Source organism: Monodon monoceros, unplaced genomic scaffold (genome assembly GCF_005190385.1).
Source record: "Monodon monoceros isolate NGI ecotype Baffin Bay Population unplaced genomic scaffold, NGI_Narwhal_1 Super_Scaffold_6, whole genome shotgun sequence".
In the NCBI taxonomy this organism is placed as follows: domain Eukaryota; kingdom Metazoa; phylum Chordata; class Mammalia; order Artiodactyla; family Monodontidae; genus Monodon; species Monodon monoceros.
The window spans coordinates 37,485,880-37,507,344 of record NW_021703783.1 but is presented as its reverse complement, the minus strand read 5'-3'; the positions used below and the strand labels follow the sequence as shown (position 1 = coordinate 37,507,344).

At 39.7% G+C, this 21,465-nt stretch overlaps 2 protein-coding genes across 4 annotated transcripts in view; both read left to right on the top strand.

Annotated features, from left to right (window-relative positions):
• Window positions 1–21,465, top strand: part of LOC114885104 (tubulin alpha-1B chain) — a 44,271-nt gene that overhangs the window by 4,596 nt on the left and 18,210 nt on the right. The window lies entirely within an intron of this gene.
• On the top strand, window positions 16,013–17,434 carry LOC114885105 (kelch-like protein 8). 2 transcript variants are annotated; one of them, XM_029204482.1, is made up of 2 exons: window positions 16,013–16,225; window positions 16,385–17,434. In XM_029204482.1, exons 1-2 carry the CDS (start codon window positions 16,013–16,015, stop codon window positions 17,432–17,434), a joined length of 1,263 nt encoding a protein of 420 aa, XP_029060315.1. The 2 variants fall into 2 exon arrangements, with proteins under 2 accessions (XP_029060315.1, XP_029060314.1); XM_029204481.1 differs by having other exon boundaries at window positions 16,013–17,434.

The window sequence follows — 21,465 nt, the reverse complement described above, 5'->3', positions numbered from 1 at the left end:
GTGCCGCGGAGCGGCTGGGCCCGTGGGCCATGGCCGCTGAGCCTGCGCGTCCACAGCCTGTGCTCCGCAGGGGGAGAGGCCACAACAGTGAGAGGCCCACGCACCACAAAAAAAAAAAAAAAGGCGGTAAAGATTACCATTAGATAACATCCATGCTACTTTTAAGTTTTGACTCCATTATAATAGTTACTTAAATTGCTAGTACTTTGAGAATTGATATTTGCTAATACACAACCAAAATCTGGTTGACTGCTGAGTCTCATACAACTAACATAAAATGGTGAATATTCCAAATGCATCATCAGGTCTTATAAGCTTATTTTCATGCACCTCATCTCCTTGGCAAGTGTCTAGTGCCATCATGCTTCCTCTGCCTTGGGTTCTCAAAAGTAGTCTGTTCTCTCCAAGCAATTTCCTACTATGCTAGACCTAGTTTTTAACTTTCTTCTCTCCAAAGTTATTTTCAGCTGAATATCACACTGGAAAAGCCTGATACACTTATTCACTCTAATGTGTTAGTTATATGTCTGAACTTTATCTCTCCAAGGATATTCTTATTTTAATATGGGCCAATAACTTCAAAGAACAAAACTCTAACAGTGTAATAGTAGGCATCAACAATCAACACAGTGAATGAAACAGTTTTGGACCAAGGGGTTTTGTCAACAATAGAGTTCAGCTGCCAGTCCAAATGACCAAAAGGCTAAGAACCCAAGGACAGCAAGTTGTTTTGTGCCATCACATTACCTTGTTCTGGGATAATACCCAGTGATGATGAAAAGATTTTTTTGGTATTAACTGCCTATTTAATTTGTTTTTCCTTGGCACTGCCAACTAAGGGGTGTAATAGAATTGTAGTACTGGAATCTGAGTTTAACGTAAATTAATGGAGATAATGAAGAAGAAGAAATAAGCCAAGATCAGCTAATTTGAGGAACTTGCCTGGTGGTGCAGTGGATGAGACTCCACGCTCCTAATGCAGGAACCTGGGTTTGATCCCTGGTCAGGGAACTAGATTCCCACATGCATGCTGCAACTAAGAGTTCACATGCCACAACTAAGGAGCTGGCGAACCGCAACTAAGGAGCCCACCTGCTGCAACTAAGACCAGGTGCAACCAAATAAATAAATATTTTTTAAAGAAAAAGATCAACTAATTTGAAAGCCAATTCAGAATTGCTCAGTAGTTTTAACTAAAGCTAATGCAAACAGATCTGATGCACAAAAGTAAAAGGTCTTGCTCATTCAGATAAAAAACAATGTGGAGGGACTTCCCTGGTGGTCCAGTGGTTAAGACTCCATGCTTCCACTGCAGAGGGCACGGGTTCAATCGCTGGTTGGGGAACTAAGATTCCACATGCTGCACGGCACGGCCCCCCCAAAAATTTGGCAACTAGATCAAATGTCAGTTTCTCAATGTACATTCCCAGCACACAGCAAAATATAAGGGATACGGTAGATGTACAATGGTTATTGGTTGAATGAGTAAAACGTAGGATAAAAGAAATACAAATATAAAAATCAGAAGTTAAATAAAAGCCCTATGATCCTAATCTCAGTTGTAAATATCAGTGTGAATTTGTTATATATTCTCTATTATGAAAGAAAAAAAAAACATTTTATAGCTTTGTCCACTGAAAATGCCTAGAACCAATGTAACAGTAGTATCCCCAGCACTCAGATGGTGGTCGCTAAATATCATTTCTCACTGAAAGGAAGCAGGACATTTTAGAGAAATGACTAATTCCAAGCCTGGAGCAGGAAATATACAAGTTCAGCCCAAGTATTTTCTCATTCCAGAAAGCAAGGAAGATATAAAAGACTAAAGTCAAATCAAAGGGACACAGGAGTCAGGTTGAAGGGGCTCTCATTGATGGTACAATATAAGTATTGAAAACAATACTGACTGCAATATATTGAACCATACAAAATTTGTTAAAATCCATGAGATCATAATGGCTTTGTTTAGTTTAAAAAAGAACGTAGGGCTTCCCTGGTGGTGCAGTGGTTGACAGTCTGCCTGCCGATGCAGAGGACACGGGTTCGTGCCCCGGTCCGGGAAGATCCCACATGCCGCGGAGCGGCTGGGCCCGTGAGCCATGGACGCTGAGCCTGCGCGTCCGGAGCCTGTGCTCCGCAACGGGAGACCACAACAGTGAGAGGCCCAAGTACCGCAAAAAAAAAAAAAAAAAAGAATGTAAAAATTACTAAAAACATTAAATAGAATGACCATATGATCCAGAAATTCCATTTCTGGGTAAATACCCAAAACAACTGAAAGTAGGGACTCAGATATTTGTACACCTATGCTCATAGCAGCATTATTCACAATAGCCAAAAGGTGGAAGCAACCCTAATGTCCATCAATTGATGAATGAATAAACAAAATGTAATACATACAATGGAATATTATTCAGCCTTAAAGAAGGAAATTTTGACACATGCTATAACATGGATGAACTTTGAGGACATCATTCATAAGCCAGGCACAAAAGGACAAATAGTGTCTCATTCCAATTATGAGGTAACTAGAATAGTCAAATTCATAGAGACAGAAAATAGAATAGGAGTTCCCAGGGGCTGGGGGGAAGCATATAATGGGAAGTTATTGTTTACTAGATACAGTGTTTCATCTGCTTGGAATGATGAATAGTGGTGATGGTTGCACAGTGATGTGAATGTACTTAATGCTACTGAATTGAACCTAGGGGCAGGACAGGAATAAAGACGCAGACATAGAGAATGGACCTGAGGACACGGGGAGGGCGAAGGATTAGTTGGGTTGAAATGAGAGAGTGGCACTGACATATATACACTACCAAATGTAAAATAGATAGCTAGTGGGAAGCAGCCGCATAGCACAGGGAGATCAGCTCAGTGCTTTGTGACCACCTAGAGGGGTGGGATAGGGAGTGTAGGAGGGAGACACAAGAGGGAGGGGATATGGGGATATATGTATACGTATAGCTGATTCAATTTGTTATACAGCAGAAACTAACACAACAATGTAAAGCAATTATACTCCAATAAAGATGCTAAATAAATAAATAAAATGATGATAATAATAAAAAATGGGTTAAAATGGAAGCAACAGGGATATATTTTACAGCACAGGGAAATATAGCCATTATTTTGTAATAACTTTTTTTAAAATTATTTATTTATTTTTATTTTTGGCTGCGTTGGGTCTTCACTGCGGTGCGCAGGTTCATTGTGGTGGCTTCTCCTGTTGCCGAGTACGGGCTCTAGGCACACGGGCTTCAGTAGTTGTGGCTCGCGGGCTCTAGAGCACAGGCTCAGTAGCTGTGGCGCACGGGCCTAGCTGCTCCGCAGCATGTTGGATCTTCCCAGACCAGGGCTCGAACCCGTGTCTCCTGCATTGGCAGGTGGATTCTTAACCACTGTGCCACCGGGGAAGCCCTGTAATAACTTTTTAATTTTTATTTTTTAAGTATAATTAATTTACAATATATTTTGTAATAACTTTAAATGAAGTATAATCTATAAAAATATTGAATCACTATGTGGTACACCTGAAACTTGTATAATATTGTAAATTCAACTATACTTCAGTTTTTTAAAAAGGTTAAAATGGTAAATTTTATGTTTGCATATCTTACTACAATTAAACAAATAAACAATGGAAGCATAAATCAAAAAAAATTTTTTTAAATTACCTGTAGGTAGGGACTTCCCTGGTGGCGCAGTGGTTGAGAGTCCGCCTGCTGATGCAGGGGACACGGGTTCGTGCCCCGGTCCGTGAAAGATCCCACATGCCGCGGAGCGGTTGGGCCCGTGAGCCATGGCCGCTGAGCCTGCGCGTCCGGAGCCTGTGCTCTGCAACGGGAGAGGCCACAACAGTGAGAGGCCCGCATACAGCAAAAAAAAAAAAAAAATTACCTGTAGGGGAAGGGTATATGGTCTAACCAGACTTCTTTGGTATTTGTTGTATCATTTGGCTGTAGAAACATGTGACTGTATTATGTATCATACAAAAGAATTAAATCACGGTGGAAAAAATATCTAATAATTAAAAGCAAAATGAAACCAGTGAATCTAACCAAATATGAAGTTGGTGGCTTAATTACAAACTGGAAAATTATTTCAAGTGACTTAAAAACATAGTAATTTGGGAATTCTCTGGAGGTTCAGTGGTTGGGACTCTGTGATTTCACTGCTGAGGGCCCAGGTTCGATCCCCAGTCGGTGACCTGAAATCCCACAAGCTGCGGGAGGTGGGGGGGGGGGGCGGGCAGCCAAAAAAAAAGAAAGTAATTTGGTTGTATATCCATAGTAAGTATATAGCCTAAGGAAGAAAAGGAACTCCAAAAAACCAAGCTGTTTTCAGTAATCATGTAGTTATTAATAATACTGATATTGTTATTTTGAAACTATTACATATTAGAATAAATGAAATAATTCATTAATGTTATTAGTAAACAAAAACCTTAAAAGTTATTATAATTATATGATATATGTTCAAGAAAATAGAAATATGAGGAACAATCCAAATCAAAATTCTAGAGATGAAAAATTATCTGAGGTTTAAAAAAAATACTAAATGGGGTGAACAGGGGACTTCCTTGGCGGTCCAGTGGTTAAGACTCCATGCTTCCACTGCAGGGGGCACAGGTTTGATCCCTGGTCAGGGAGTCGGGGAACTAAGATCCCACATGCCACACAGTGAGGCAAGAGAAAAAAAGGGATGAACAGTAGATTAGACCACAGAAGAAAAGATTAATGAATTGAAGACATAACAAAAAAAGTATCCAAAATAAAAAACTGAAACACAGAACAACAAAAACTGAGGGAAAAAATGAACAAATATATGGATACTAAATAGAACGTAAGCAGGAGCACATTGATGATGACACAGCTTTTTTTTTGCGTACGCGGGCCTCTCACTGCTGTGGCCCCTCCCGTTGCGGAGCACAGGCTCCGGACGCGCAGGCTCAGCGTCCATGGCTCACGGGCCCAGCCGCTCCGCGGCATGTGGGATCCTCCCGGACTGGGACACGAACCCGTGTCCCCTGCATCGGCAGGCGGACTCTCAACCACTGCGCCACCAGGGAAGCCCTACACAGCATTTTTAAACGTTTATAAACTTTCAAGAACGAGATTTTAAACTTTTTTTTTTTTTTTTTTTGCGGTACGCGGGCCTCTCACTGTTGTGGGCTCTCCCGTTCCGGAGCACAGGCTCCGGACGCGCAGGCTCAGCGGATATGGCTCAGGGGTCCAGCCGCTCTGCGGCATGTGGGATCTTCCCGGACCGGGGCACAAACCCGCGTCCCCTGCATCGGCAGGCGGACTCTCAATCACTGCACCACCAGGGAAGCCCAGATTTTAAACTTTTGGCTTTTATATTTTCTCAATTACAAACTACTTTCAACATAAAATACACTGCTACAAATAAATTTAAAATAAATTTTATAAATTTATAAGGAAATATTTTTAGGATTAGAATTTAAATAACTGTAAAACACTTTTTTAATATATCATTTATTTTACTTTATTTTTTAAATTTCAATTTAATTTTATTTTTTGCCACACAGCTTGTGGGATCTTACTTCCCCAACCAGGATTGAACCACCAGGGAATTCCCTGTTTTACTTTATTTTTAATTGTGGTAAAATACGCATAGAATAAAATTTACTATCTTAACCATTATTTAAGTGTACAGTTCAGTAGTGTTAAGTGCATTCACATTGTTGTGCGACCAATCTCCTGAATTCTTTTCACCTTGAAAAACTAAAACTCTATACCCATTGAACAATAATTCCCCATTCCACCCTCCCCTAGCCTCTGGCAACCACTGTAATAGAGAACAAATCTGACTCCATATTGGATCTGTTTCTTTTACTTTACCCTTTGTATTATATTATTTTTTCTATAAGTTAAGAATGTTGGGCTTCCCTGGTGGCGCAGTGGTTAAGAATCCGCCTGCTAATGCAGGGGACACGGGTTCGATCCCTGGTCTGGGAAGATCCCACATGCCGTGGAGCAACTAAGCCTGTGTGCCACAACTACTGAGCCTGCACTGTAGAGCCCGTGAGCCACAACTACTGAAGCCTGCGCGCCTAGAGCCTGTGCTCTGCAACAAGAGAAGCCATCCAGTGAGAAGCCTGCACACCACAATGAAGAGTAGACCCCGCTCGCCACAACTAGAGAAAAGCCCATGTGCAGCAACAAAGACCCAACGCAGCCAAAAAAAAAAAAAAATGTTGCGGGAATTCCCTGGCTGTCCAGTGGTTAGGACTCTGCATTTTCACTGCCAAGGGCATGGGTTCGATCCCTAGTCAGGGAACTAAGATCCCACAAACAAACAAAAAAAAGAATGTTGCCTATAGCCTGAAATATACAGGATAGCCCATTCTCAATGCTCTTACTTTCAAAGGTATAAATCTTTTCTATTCCTATAGAGATAAAAAGTTTCAGAACAAAATATACAAATAGTTCATACAACTCAAAAACAATCCAATCAAAAAATGGGCAGAAGACCTAAATAGACATTTCTCCAAAGAAGACATACAGACGGTCAATAGGCACATGAAAAGATGCTCAACATCACTACTTATTAGAGAAATGCAAGTCAAAACTACAGTGAGGTACCACCTCACACCAGTCAGAATGGCCACCATTAAAAAGTTTACAAATAACAAATGCTGGAGAGGGCGTGAAGAAAAGGGAACCCTCCTATGCTGTTGGTGGGAATGTAAATTGGTACAGTCACTATGGAAAACAGTATGGAGGGTCCTTAAAAAACTAAAAATAGAGGTGCCATACAATCCAGCAATCCCACTCCTGAGCATATATCTGGAGAAAACTCTAATTCGAAAAGACACACGCACTGCAATGTTCATAGCCACACTAGTTACAATAGCCAAGGCATGGAAGCAAGCTAAATGTCCATTGACAGACGAATGGATAAAGAAGATATAGTGTATATATACACAGTGGAATACTACTCAGCCATAAAAAAGAATGAAATAGTGTCATTTGCAGCAACATGGATGGACCTAGAGATTATCATACTAAGAGATGTTAAGTCAGAAAGAGAAAGACAGGGGAATTCCCTGGCCGTCCATTGGTTAGGACTCTGCGCTTCCACGGCCAAGGGTCCAGGTTTGATCCCTGGTCAGAGAACTAAGATCCCACATGTCACGTGGCATGGCCAAAAATAAAAACAGTTTTAAAAAAAAAGTGAAAAAAAATAACAAAGAGAAACACAAAAACCATGTGATGTCACTTATATGTGGAATCTAAAATATGATACAAATGAAGTTATTTATGAAACAGAAACAGACTCACAGACATAGAAAGCAAACTGATGGTTACCAAAGGGGAAAGGAGGTGGGGGAGTGATAAATTAGGAGTTTGGGGTTGGCAGACACAAACTATTACATATAAAATAGATAAACAACGAGGTCCTACTCTATATAGCACAGGGAACTATATTCAGTATCCCATAATAAACCATAATGAAAAAGAATATGAAAAAGAATATATACATATAACTGAATTACTTGCTGTACACCAGAAACTAACACAACATTGTAAATCACCTATACTTCAATTAAAAAATTAAAAAGTTGCATAACAGAGGAATAATAGTTGTCTTGTCAGAGGTTTATAGGAAAATTGTGATCAGACCTATGTGGACAGTTGCAACAACAAAGGATTCCGGCACCGAGAAGTTTGCAGCAACCAACCACACCCCCTCCCCTTTTAGTATAAAAGAAGCTTGAATTGTAACTGGGGGAAAGTGGTTCTTTGGGACACTCGTCCACCATCTTCTCAGTCTGCTGGGTTTCTGAATAAAGTCGCTATTCCTTGCACCAAAGTGTCTCTTGATTTATTGGCCTGTGGTATGGCAAGCAGTTTATAAGCTTAGACTCAGTAACACCATTTATTCCACTTTTTGTTTCTTAATTTGTCTATTCTAAGTACCTCAAATAATAGAATAAGACAGTATTTGTCTTTTTGTGAATAGCTTATTTCACTTAGCGTAACAACCTCAAGGTTCGTCCATGTTATAATATAGTCAACATTTCCTTCCTTTTCAAAATTTCCTTCCTTTTTAAGGCTGAATAATATTCCATTATATGTATAAACTACATTTTGTTTATCCATTCATTCATTGATGGACATTAGGGTTGCTTCCACATTTTGGCTATTGTGAATAATGCTGTCATGAAATGGGTATATAATATCTCTTCCAGACCCTGATTTCAATTTTTTGAGTTTTATACCCAGAAGTGGATTTGCTGGATCATAATATATGGTAATTCTATGTTTAATTTTTTTTGAGGAATTGCCACACTATTTTCCATAGAGACTAAACCATTTTACATTTCCCCGACCAGGGATTGAACCTGGGCCACAGCAGTGAAAGCACGGAATCCTAACCACTAGACCACCAGAGAACTCCCCTTGTTTTTCTTTTTTTTTTTTTTTTACAGTAGCCATTCTAGTGGGTGTTAGGTGGTATCTCACTGTGATTTTGATTTGCATTTCCCAAATGATTACTGATGTTTAGCATCTCTTAATGTACTTATTGGCCATTTGGGTATCTTCTTTGGAGAAATGTCTATTCAAGTCCTTTGCTCACTCTTAAATTGTGTTGTTAGTATTAAAACACATTTATTGGGACTTCCCTGGTGGCAGAGTGGTTAAGAATCCGCCTGCCAATGCAAGGGACACAGGTTCAAGCCCTAGTCTGGGAAGATACCCACATGTCGTGGAGCAACTAAACCCGTGTGCCACAACTACTAAGCCTGCACTCTAGAGCCCATGAGCCACAACTACTGAGCCTGCATGCCACAGCTACTGAAGCCCACATGCCTAGACCCTGTGCTCCACAGCAAGAGAAGCCACTGCAATGAGAAGCCCACGCACCACAGCAAAGTGTAGCCCCCACTCACTGCAACTGCAGAAAGCCTTGGTGCGGCAGCAAAGACCCAACACAGTCAAAAATAAATTAATTAATAAATTAATTAATTTAAAAAAAAACCCACACATTTGTCTTGGGACTTCCCTGATGGTGCAGTGGTTAAGACTCTGAGCTCCCAATGCAGGGGGCTCAGTTTCGATCCCTGGTCAGGGAACTAGATCCCACATGCACGCCTCAACTAAGAGTTCGCATGCCACAACTAAGGAGCCCACGAGCCACAACTAAGGAGCCCCCATGACGCAGTGCAACCAAATAGATAAATAAATATTTTTTAAAAACCACATTTATCTTGCTATTTAATCTATGAGATTATAATAAACTTGAGAAAATCAAAATGTAAAAAATTGACAGCAAAAAGAATATTTTGAGACCATTATATAAATTTTATAATTATATTGTATGTAACAATTTCTTCATATTAAAAAGTATGGTGCTCATCCTATCCTTTTCTCTATCTTTAATTGGAATGTAACTCTTGGCCTTGAGACAACATATGTTTTGTACTTTTTTTAGTCAAATGTATGGAAAGGATATATCTCAATGTAAGAATTTCTATCTTATTTATATAATGTTAAGAATTTTTATCAGAATGGATATTGAATTTTATTAAATGTGTTTCCAGTAATATTTGGAGGCTGACATGATTTTTCTCCTTCAGCACATTATAATGAATTATTCTAAAAGCTTTTCTAATGCTGAGTCATCACTGCATTTCCAATACAAAAAACTTGGTCATGGTGATTATTCATTCTTCTAATGTGCTACCAGATTCTATCTGATGATGTGAATTTTCACTCCCACCAGCAATGTTTTGGAGTTTTATATTATTTTTAATATAAGTTCACTAGAGTCCTGAGAATGGGCTGAAGGTGAAATATTTTCTCCCTGGATTTTTACCAGTCTCACATGTTTCCGACTATCACCTTGTGCCACCAAACCTTGATTGGTGTTTCTAATTGTCCTCCTTCCAGGGAGGGATTTTGCAGCTTTTTAGCTAAAAGGAAGGTCTGTGTGTGAGTATCTCTCACACTCATACATTGTCCTCTACTATCTTTTTATTTAGGTTAGGAGTGTAGGAGGTTGTGGGCAGGGGGAAGGAGGAATGGGAAGACTTCACTGTCTTTGAAATGAGAGTTTCCTTTTACTTTCTTCTATTGCCTCTGAGAGCTTTGGGTCTGGAGGCCTGACCACCAGACCATCAGCTGCCTGAATCTAAAGCCTGGAGATGGTGGATAATCCCCAAGCCACAGAATTTTTGTCTCTGGAGAACTGCCTTCTTCAAAGAGGAGGTAGGGGGAAGTGAATTGGTTATTAGTTTCCGAGTTTTGCCAAATAAAGTAGAATCTAAGAAGAAAAAAAAACCATATGAGTCATATTATGTATTTTTCAATATAGACTGTACATCACACTAGAGTACATTCCAGGAAAAAAAAGTGTAATTCCACCAGAAGCCTATATCGTGCAGTCCAGGTAAGTAGGCCTTTGATAACCTAGCTTAATTCTGAGTTAGAACTTAGGGTATCTAAAGCAGGAGGTCATTCTCAATGACTACAGGTAGTGAGAGCAGATATCCTCGTCTTGTTTCCAATCTTAGAGAATGTTTACTATTTATTAGGCATGAAGTTAGCTGTCAGTTTTTCATATATGCTCTTTATCAGGTTAAAGTTTCTTTCTATTCCTAATTTGCTGAGAAGTTTTATTTTTATAAGTAGATATTGGATTTTGTCAAAAATTTTTTCTGAAATGATCACATGGGTTTTTTCCCTTTATCCTACTAATATGGTGAACTGGGTTCACTGCCTTTTGAATATGAAACAAACCTTGCATTTCTGGGATACACTATACTTCGTTTATATATATATATATATATATATATATTTTTTTTTTTTTTTTCCTGTACGCGGGCCTCTCACTGTTATGGCCTCTCCCACTGCGGAGCAGAAGCTCCGGACGCACAGGCTCAGCAGCCATGGCTCATGGGCCCAGCCGCTCTGCGGCATGTGGGATCCTCCCAGACCGGGGCACGAACCCGTGTCCCCTGCATCGGCAGGCGGACTCTCAACCACTGCACCACCAGGGAAGCCCTTGGTTTATATTTTAAAGCTGAGATTCTTAACCTAGGACTCTGGAAAACATAGATATTTTAGGGACTTGCCTGACGGTCCTGTGGCTAAGACTCCATGCTCCCAATGCAGGGGGCCTGGGTTCAATCCCTGGTCAAGGAACTAGATCCCACATGCCTCAACTAAGAGTTCGCATCCTGCAACTAAAGATTCTGCACGCGGCAACGAAGATCCCATGTGTCACAACTAAGACCCATTGTAGCCAAATAAATAAATAAATATTTTAGAAACAAAAAAACAAACGAACAGGGGCTTCCCTAGTGGCGCAGTGGTTGAGAGTCCGCCTGCCGATGCGGGGGACGCGGGTTCGTGCCCCCCGGAGGATCCCACATGCTGCGGAGCGGCTGGGCCTGTGAGCCATGGCCGCTGAGCCTGTGCGTCCGGAGCCTGTGCTCCGCAATGGGAGAGGCCACAACAGTGAGAGGCCCACGTACCACACACACACACAAAATACATAAAACGAACAAACAAAACATAGGTACTTCATAAAGGATTCTCGGGGTTGGTGAACTCCCTGATGTTGTATGCAAAATTCTGTGTGAATACATTCATGGTAGACCAACGCCAAAGATAGCCACTAACTGTTTCTCTCATCCCTGTAGGTACATGCTATGTCTCCCATCAAGAGGTGGAGTCTATTCCTCTCTCCTTAAAACTCAGTTGGCCTTATGACTGCTTTGACTAATAGGATGTGACAGAAGAGAAGCTACACCAGATCTAGGTCAAGCCCTTAAGAAGTCTGGCAGCTTGTTTTCATTCAGAGAGGTCATGTGGAAAAAAACCAGGACACCCCATCCAACAGCGAGCACAAAGACCCCAAACATGGGAATGTGACTGTCCTAGGCATTGCAGCACCAGCTGAAATCCCAGCTGAATGCAATTACATGAGTTAACCAGATGACACCACATAGTACAGAACTGTCCAAAACCCACGTAACCATAAAAAAAAATAATTGTTGTTTTAAGTCAATAAGTTTTGGGGTAGTTTGTTACACAGCAATAGATATCTGATACAGGGCTTACCCACACATCTGGAGAGAAAATATACAGTTTTTTTGTTTGTTTTTATTTCTTTTTGGCTCTGTTGGGTTTTCGTTGCTGCACACAGGCTTTCTTTAGTTGCAGCAAGCGGGGCCTACTCTTTGTTGCGGTGCACGGGCTTCTCATTGTGGTGGCTTCTCTTGTTGTGGAGCATGGGCTCTAGGCTCCTATCGAGTAACAGGCATAATGAATCAGAAGGGTCCAAGGTAGTACGGCAAAGAGAAGCTAACCCTGGAAAAAGGAGCTTGAAGAGATCAGGTGAGGTACCCAGATAGTTCAAAGAGAATACATCAGGGACCCAGGCAAGGCCTGCTAGGCAGATTGGCTCCCATGTTAGGCATTATTTAGGGAAACAACAGCTAAATGTTCCTTTAAGTGTCCAGGATGTTGAAGGCCAAGATATCCAAGGTCTGACCTAGAGAGGAAGGACAAACCCAGGACTCTGGGTGGCATTCATAGAAATCCTTGCTGCAGCATATCACAGAAGGAATGACCCAGCCCAGTGACAATATACAAGAAAGCAAACCAAATGAGTTACATACTGGAACTCATGGGGAAACCCTTGATGAAGGAAACACAAGAAAACAAGGTGAGAACCAAGGAAGCTGATCAGTTGTAATGCCGTAATGGAAAGATTAGAGCAACAAGCAGTTGAAGAGATGAAGTGAGGGTCAGGAATATGGGTGCATGCAAGATAGGTTCTACTAGAAGAGATCTCTCATGAGGTTTCAGTCATGCTGTTGGCCAGGGCTGCAGTCTAATCTGAAGACTCAACTGAGGGAGAATTCTATTCCAAGCTCACTCCCATGGTTGTTGGCAGAATTTAGTATCTGGACAGCTGTTCAATCGAGGGCCTCAGTTCCTTGCTGCCTGTTAGCTGGAGACCTCCTGCATGCAGTTCCTTGACACATGGGCCTCTTCAAAGGGCAGCACAACCTGGCAATTGGCTTCCCTCAGAGCAAGGGAGCAAGAGAGAAAAAGAGAGCCCTTAAAACAGAACCCACAGTCTTTTTCCAAACTAACCTCAGAAATAACATCTTATTACTTTTGCTGTAGTCTGTTAGAAGTGACTCACTAGGCCCAACCTACTGTCAAGGGGAGAACACAGGACATGAATACTAGAAGAAGGGGTACAATGGAGGCCCCATCTTAGAGGCTGTGTATCATATTACTCAGATCTAAAAACTCTATCCCTATATTTAATTGTCACAAATATCAAATTTCTGGCAGTGGTGATCTGACTGGCCCAGTTGGGGTTAGAATTTCTCCTTTGGGTCTGTTAGCCTTGGCCAGATGGGGCAAGATCATGTAATACATTTTATTATTTTTAGACACTTCTAGAGAATAGGAAATTGTTGTAGGCTTGTTAGTCACATGAAAATTTGTTACAAAGATACACTATCAAGCTATTATTACAACTATATATAAACCTAAAAAGATTACTTGAGATTTAGTATTGGGAAATCAAGCTAAGGAATGTTTTCACTCAGTCTCATTGATGATTGCCTTATTCTCTAGAGCTAAAGGGAGAGAGTGAGCCATCATTTTATCACCTGCAGAGACAATTTAATGGGACAATTTAGACACATCTTGTCTAAGTCAAATTAGAAGACTCTCAGAATTATGAAGGAAGTAGTGGGGGAGAGAATAAAGAAAACAGATATAGCAGAAATAAGACCAACAAAAGGAGAGATTTTTAAAGAAAAATTCACTTGATGTCCTTGAAAGTCAAGGCGTCTCAAAGGTAAATAGAAAATCATCTTTGCTGACACTGACATAATATTTACATAAAGGCAAATAACTTAAGGTAGGCTCTGAGTATCACTGCTTTGCTTCGATTGTCTTATTTTTAAAGTTATTCTGTAGGGAGTTCTGCTCTCAGTAATGGTGGAGTTTCTTGCAGACCAAGACTACAGCAAAAAACAACTGGAAAATATGAACAAAATTTAAAATTAAAAAAATCTATTTGTAGATATCAGAGAGGTACCAAGGCAGCAAGGACTTGAGGGGCTAAAATCTCAGACAGAAAAGGAGTTCTAAGAGATAAGCCTGACATTCAGTGCTTCTTTTCCCCTTAAGGCATCACTGATTCAAAAGTAGTAACGAAAGTTTGAGAAGCTGAGCAAAAAGCAGTAGCTAAATGGCTGAAAAACTAAACTGGTCTTCCTGTAGTCTTACAGAACTTGTGGGGGGAAAAAAACCTGGAGGTTCAGGACCTAAGAAGATAGAGGAAACCTGGCAATCACTCCTTACTTTTAGTTGAAACCCTCAAAGGCCTACACCTAAGGAGAGACCAGCTCCTATAAATACTAAAGCTCACCTTCTCATTACAAAATCCCTGGCTTGATTAAGAGAGTCTAAGCTTACCCTAACTGACTGTCAGAAGCAAAAACAAACCCTTGCAAGAAGAAGACTACACCATTCAGGGCTTCAAATTATCTCTTTAATTTTTCATAAACCGTTTTCAGTATTAAACAAAAAATTACTAGTATTCCAGACAAGATCAAATGACAAAAACTGAAGAGATATCAGAGAAGAGAAACAGATCCACAGAAGAGCCAGATACTGGAATTATCAGACTTGAACTTTAAAATGACCATAATGAATAGGTTTGAGAAATTAAATGACAAGATGGAGAAATTCCATAGAGGAAACTGTATGAAATGGAAATTCTAGAACTGAAAAAAAAATCACATTTAAGAACTCAACAGTGCTTAACTAAAGCACACTGCACACAAATAAAAAGATAATTAGTGAACTAGAAGACAGGTCAGAAAAATCATCTAGACTGAAGCTCACAGAGATAAAAAAGAAAAAGAACGGGAATTCCCTGGTGGCCCAGCGGTTAGGACTCCTTGCTTCCACTGCAGGGCGCCTGGCTTCAATACCTGGTTGGGGAACTAAGATCCTGCAAGCTGCGCAAAGGAACAACAGTAAGGCTAACAGTTGGCTTCTCAACAAAGTGAGGAAAGCCAAAGATAATGGAATGACACATTCAAAGTGTTGCAAGATAATAACTGCCAAGCTAGAATTCTATACTCAATAAAAAAGTGTCCTTCAAAAATAAAGACAAGAAAAAGAGAAGAAGACAAATTAAATACATTTTCAGACAAACAAAAACTGAGAGAACTTGCCACTGGCAGACCTGAATTAAAGGAATACTAAAGGGAATTCTTCAAATAAAAGGAAACTAATCCTAAGTGGAAGCACAGATAAGCAAGAAGAAATTTAGCAATAAAAAGGGTAAATAAGAAGGTAAATCCTGAAGAATATTGAGCTGACATTTAAGGATATATGAGAACAGGTAAAAATAAAGAATTTATGGAATGAAAAGCTATGATCTTCCAGGAAAACAATTTGCAGATGAATTAAAGGAGAGAATGTTTACTGTCCAGATCTGAATTGTGGCTGGAAAATTAAGCAGAAGGACTATCTCAAAGCAAAGACCTTAAATACAAACAGAAATCATGATGGAAAATACAAGACTTAGAGGATAGATCCAGGAGACCTAATACGCAAATACTGGCAGTTCCAGAAGAGAAAAGAGAACAACAGATGGCAAAACTTTAAAAAATACTATAGATTGCAAATATTTTGTATACAAAAATATACAAAGGCTCAAAAGAGTGCGCGTCCGTCGGGTGCTCGCGTGGGGCTGGTACGGCGCTGCTCAGGGCTGCGAGAACCTGGTAGCGCGGCTGCAGCCTTGGCGAGGCCGGGAGGAACCGAGCAGCGGGACGGGCCGAGGACTGAGCTAACTGGACAATGGCAGTTAAGTAGGTTTTGAAAAATGTCTGAAGTTTAGTGAACTGCATCTACATTCTGCCTTTTCCCCATCCTTTACAAAAGATTAATGGGATGTTTGAGAAGAGAGCTGTATTAAAAGAAGAGTGTTACAAATGGCTTCAGAACCTATGAATGCAAAACAAGCTAGGAATCGCTTCACAAAGGGGAAAAGGCAACAGCACCAGCAAATAAAGAACAGATCTTCACTTGGTGATGGTGATGGAGAAGACTCCTTTATCTCTGATGCCAATGAAGCTTGGAAAGATTTTCATGGTTCTCTTCCTCAGTTTTATGAAAATGGAGAACTCTGTGATATCACATTGAAGGTTGAACTGGTGGCTAGAGCTTGCTGTGAATACATGAAGTTACATTTTCATCCCTCCAGTTGTCTGGCAGTAAGAGCCTTTGCAGAAAGTCACAATCGTATAGACTTAATGGACATGGCAGATCAGTATGCCTGTGAGCATTTTCCTGAAGTGGTGGAGTGTGAAGACTTTGTTCGTTTGCTGCTGTTGCCAGTTGATTTTCTTATGGGTGCTGTGGCAAAAGAACAGATTGTCAAACAGAACGTAAAATGTAGAGATTTATTGGATGAAGCAAGAAATTACCACCTTCACTTGAGTAGCACGGCAGTACCTGACTTTGAATACTCCTTTCGGACTACCCCAAGGAAACATACTGCTGGTGTGCTATTTTGTGTAGGTGGTCGAGGTGGATCAAGTGACCCCTTTTGCTGTATCGAATGCTATTCTATCAACAAAAACAGCTGGTTCTTTGGACCAGAAACGAACAGTCGAAGGCTACGTGTGGGTGTAATCTCAGTGGAAGGTAAAGTGTATGCAGTGGGTGGACATGATGGAAATGAACATTTAGGTAGTATGGAGATGTTTGATTGTCTCACTATTAAATGGATGATGAAGGCATCAGTGAACACAAAGAGGCGAGGAATTGCCTTGGCCTCCTTGGGGGGCCCAATTTATGCAATTGGAAGGTTAGATGACAACACTTGCGTCAACGATGTTGAGAGATATGACATAGAATTTGATCAGTGGAGTACAGTGGCACCAGTGAATACTCCCCGTGGAGGAGTTGGCTCTGTGGCTCTTGTGAACCATGTTTATGCAGTAGGTGGCAAGGATGGAGTAGCTTCTCTATCTAGTGTGGAGAGGCGTGATCCACATCTCGATAAATGGATAGAAGTTAAAGAAATGGGTCAGCGAAGAGCAGGCAATGGAGTTAGTGAGCTCCATGGTTGCTTACATGTTGTTGGTGGTTTTGATGATAATTCTCCTCTGAGTTCAGTTGAGCGGTATGATCCTCGAAGCAACAAGTGGGATTATGTAGCAGCCCTTACCACTCCTGGGGGTGGAGTGGGGATCGCAACAGTGATGGGCAAAATCTTTGCAGTTGGTGGTCATAATGGCAATGCATACTTAAATACAGTAGATGCATTTGATCCAGTGCTGAATAGGTGGGAGCTTGTTGGATCTGTGTCTCACTGCAGAGCTGGAGCAGGTGTAGCTGTGTGTGCTTAACTAGGCAAATTTGAGATGTAGGTCGTGGATCCAATAATGTGGCTGACTGTATGTGACTTGAGTTCTAGCCACCAACAACTCAATCATATCTGATAGGCAAGAAAGACTGCCAGGATTTTGTAATGGCCACCTTTGAACAGTTTTAACTACTACTAGAGTCTGATTTAAACGTAAACTGTTGTATTGTGACTACATGCAACTTTTGAAATTGTAGCTGAAACTACTAGTAATAAAGTTGATACTTCCCACTTTAACAAATAATGAAGTAGGGAAGGAAGACACTCTAACCTGAAACCATACATCCTCCAAAGAAAATGTGTTTAAAGGAGTGCCAAAACCTTGAATTTCCTTTTTTTAAAAAACTATGGATGAATCAAAATGTAAAATGAAGTCATTTGCTGAGCTTTACCTTTTGCCTAAAGGTGTTAACCTTAGGCAGTGGACTTTTCCTAGGGGGAGATTGTGAACCTATTCATCAACACAAGGATATCAGGACACATAACAGACCTGCTCCATTTGAAGATCTTTTCTACTTGGTGCTGATGAATTTTTGCCTTGTTTTTTTCTAGGTGTTGATTTTTCAATCCCTTGAATATTTACAGAAATAGGAAAAAATGTTTCATCTTTCTGAGTGCCCTTTGGCTGTGTTTTCAGAAGCTTATAGGAATGCTGTAGGAAGCCCTTAATTTCAGTTTGAATTGTTAGGACACAAAAAGATCTAACTGAACTAATTCCACCTGAACGAATCTGCACTTTTATTTTTTCATCTCATGCCGAAAGGATCTGTTTCATGATCAAAAATTGAACCAGAGGGGATATTAGAGGAGAAGGCTTTAAAGTCAACATTATTCTAGTGCCCACTCGAGAGCCTTGAGAGGGAATGGTGTCCGTTACATGACTCCCCAATGAGGGGACTCCAAAAATATGTTTAGCTCTCTTCTTTGATTTAATCATTTCATTTTGAACCCAAGATTTATTATCTTTCTATTCTTCTATTTGCCACCATCATAGTTTTTCTAAACTGTACAGAGTCTGGATTTATTTATTATCAGAAAATGAATGCATTTTTACAAAAACCCTTTATAGACTGTAGTTGAACTGTTGATTACCTCAAGTCCATCATTACCAATAAAACATATTATAAAAACAAACCAAAAAAAATACAAAAATCAGCTACATTTTTATATACCAAAAATGATTAGAAATTTTAACTTTACAAAGGATATTGTTCATAACAGTATCAAAAAACATACAAAGTGCCTAGGGATAAAATTACCCAAAATATGCAAGACATATTTTAATAAAACTTTATTGAAAAACACTAAAACACACTTAAATACATGGAATTATATACTTAGTCTGTGAGTTGGAAGAGTCACCTAATAAAATGTGAGTTCTTCTCAAATCAATCTATAGATTCAATGCAATTCCAATCAAAATCACAAAAGGTTCCATGTGTGCGTTTGCACATGTCATCTAAGCATGCACTTGACAAAGAGCATATATCATAGATGGCACCATACCAGATTTTTTTTAATACAGAATGAATAAAAGTTCCTGTGGACCATTTTATACAACACAGGGAATAGTGGCATCATGAGACAAAGTGCTTTCAGGGGGTCTGCTCTTCTAGAGCAGACTTCCTCATCCTACTAAGGCTTGGGTAAATATCAATTATGCAGGCACTATGTTTATTTAGACACTATGCTATAAATTGCCTTTCTCTGTAAGAAAATTGAAGGATAAGAATATTTACTACTCAGAAAGCTAAATACAGATCCTTCTTATGTAGCTATTCAGGCTAAGGTGAAGGACTTAGGTAAGATTAAATTTGACTATGTTCTGTTGTCTGTGTTCAGACTTTCTCTGTTATAACAATTTTCTTGACAGATCATGTAAAGAGACAAGGATTTTGTGTGTGTGTGTATGTCAAACCGTTATGCTACAGAGTCTATCTTTACCATTCTGGAATGTAGCCCCTTCACTCCAAGACTTGGGCTAACAGCAAAATTTTACAATATGATTTAGAGAATTAAAGAGAGTCACAAATATGTCTATAACAGATTTTTGTTAGTTTATAAATTGTACCAGCATTAATCAAATAAGCTATTAAGATGCTCTTACTAGCTTTATATTAATTAACCAATAACCATATATGCTGTATAGATTCCCTAGTTAGAAAAATCACAGATCTTGGATCTAGTTTTCTCTTGGCAAGCTTGCAAATTATAAATAAAGAAAAGAAATGCCTCTAACAGATTCATAACCAAATACAATTCCAAGTCTTCTTTTTCCACAATATATAGTATGTATAAATCCATTTATATAAAATTATGTACATATATGTACATACATAGAGAGATTCCTAAAGGATCTTTATCAAATCTTACAGTATTTTTACTAATGACAAGATTTCACGTAAATTTTACTTTCATCATAACTTTCTAAGTTGTCTGAATTTTCTAGAATGAGTATACAAAACAAAGGAAAGAGGAAATGTTTAAAAAGAAAGGAATTTTTCTGATATGAACTTAAAAAAATGTTTATACTGGCTATATAGGCTGGGTGTCAAAAAAAAAATCCAGGGTATTCTCAATGATGCACTCTCTTAGTTTTACAAGTCTATTTATAGCTGATGGCTAGCATGCTCTAGATGCCACTCCCAGTTAAAAACCTCTCCAAATCATTATCTTATAAATCACTTTGTGGCAATGAATTAGGAAGTAATTTTCTTAAAAGAACACATTAGAGGTGCTAATCATGGGACTTCCCTGGTGGTCCAGTGGTTAAGAATCTGCCTTCCAATGCAGGGGACGCTGGTTCAAACCCTGGTCAGGGAACTGCCACAGGGCAGCTAAGCCTGCATGCCACAACTACAGATCCCATATGCTCTGGAGCCCACACGCCACAACTAGAGAGAAGCCCACACGCCACAACTAAGACCCAACGCAGCCAAAAAAGCAAATAAACAAATGAAATAAATAAATATCTTAAAAATATATTTTTAAAAAAGATGTTAAGCAAATGTCTCACCTGCAACCTTGAGCCTGAGCAATTCTCATTCTTTCAGTTTTTTTGGTAAAGAGCAAAAAATCTTAATTTTATCAAAAGAGTATAGGGTTTAAGCAATGTAGTCATAAATAATAGCACCAACTTTAGGAATACTCTGATGTAAATGAAGTTTTCTTCTGAAGAGTCTCACATCCTTATTCAGCACCTCACTTTCTGGTACTGGCCACTCTCAACCCTTACCCATACTCTAATACCCCATTCTGTTTCTCTTACCCAAAGCTTTAATTTCTATCAACAGCCTACTAGTATCTATAAAAATAGTAACTGATTAGTTAAAATACCATCTTTTACTAAAGTACTGGCATTTAAACAGGGAATTTTTAGGAACTAAAGGTTTGACTTTTAAAAAATCACCAGGAGAAGAATTTTAAGCACTGTCTTAGGCAAAGCAGATGACATTTTGGGTAGCTATTTCAAGTATCCTGAGACATTAAAATCAGAGTACACAGTGATAGACTAGCATCCATTCTCCCTACCCCAAGGTTAATGCCTGCCCCTCACACTTTATCCCTTGTAGGTTTTTTTCCCTAATATAACAATTTTATTTAAATATAATTCACGTCATACAATTTAAAGTGTACAATTCAATGATTTTCAGTATGTTCAGTGTTGTGCGACCATCACCACAATCAATATTAGAGCATTTTCATCATCCCACCCCCCCCGCAAAGAAACTCTGTAACCGAGGCAACCCCCACCCCTAAAGAACCACTAATCCACTTCCTGTCTCTTTACAGCTTCCTATTCTGGACATTTCATATAATGGAGTCCTGAAAGCCCACAGGCACACCTTCCCATCAGGGGCTCCCCATGCCCTTCCGGCCAGCTTTCGATTTTCACGTGCCCCCAGTCTTCCATTTTCCTGCTGCACAGTTCTGTAAACATTAGTAAACTCATAAAGAAGACCCAAGCTCCAAACACAGCCCCCAGTGCTGTGCCTGACCTGGCAGGAAAGTTTC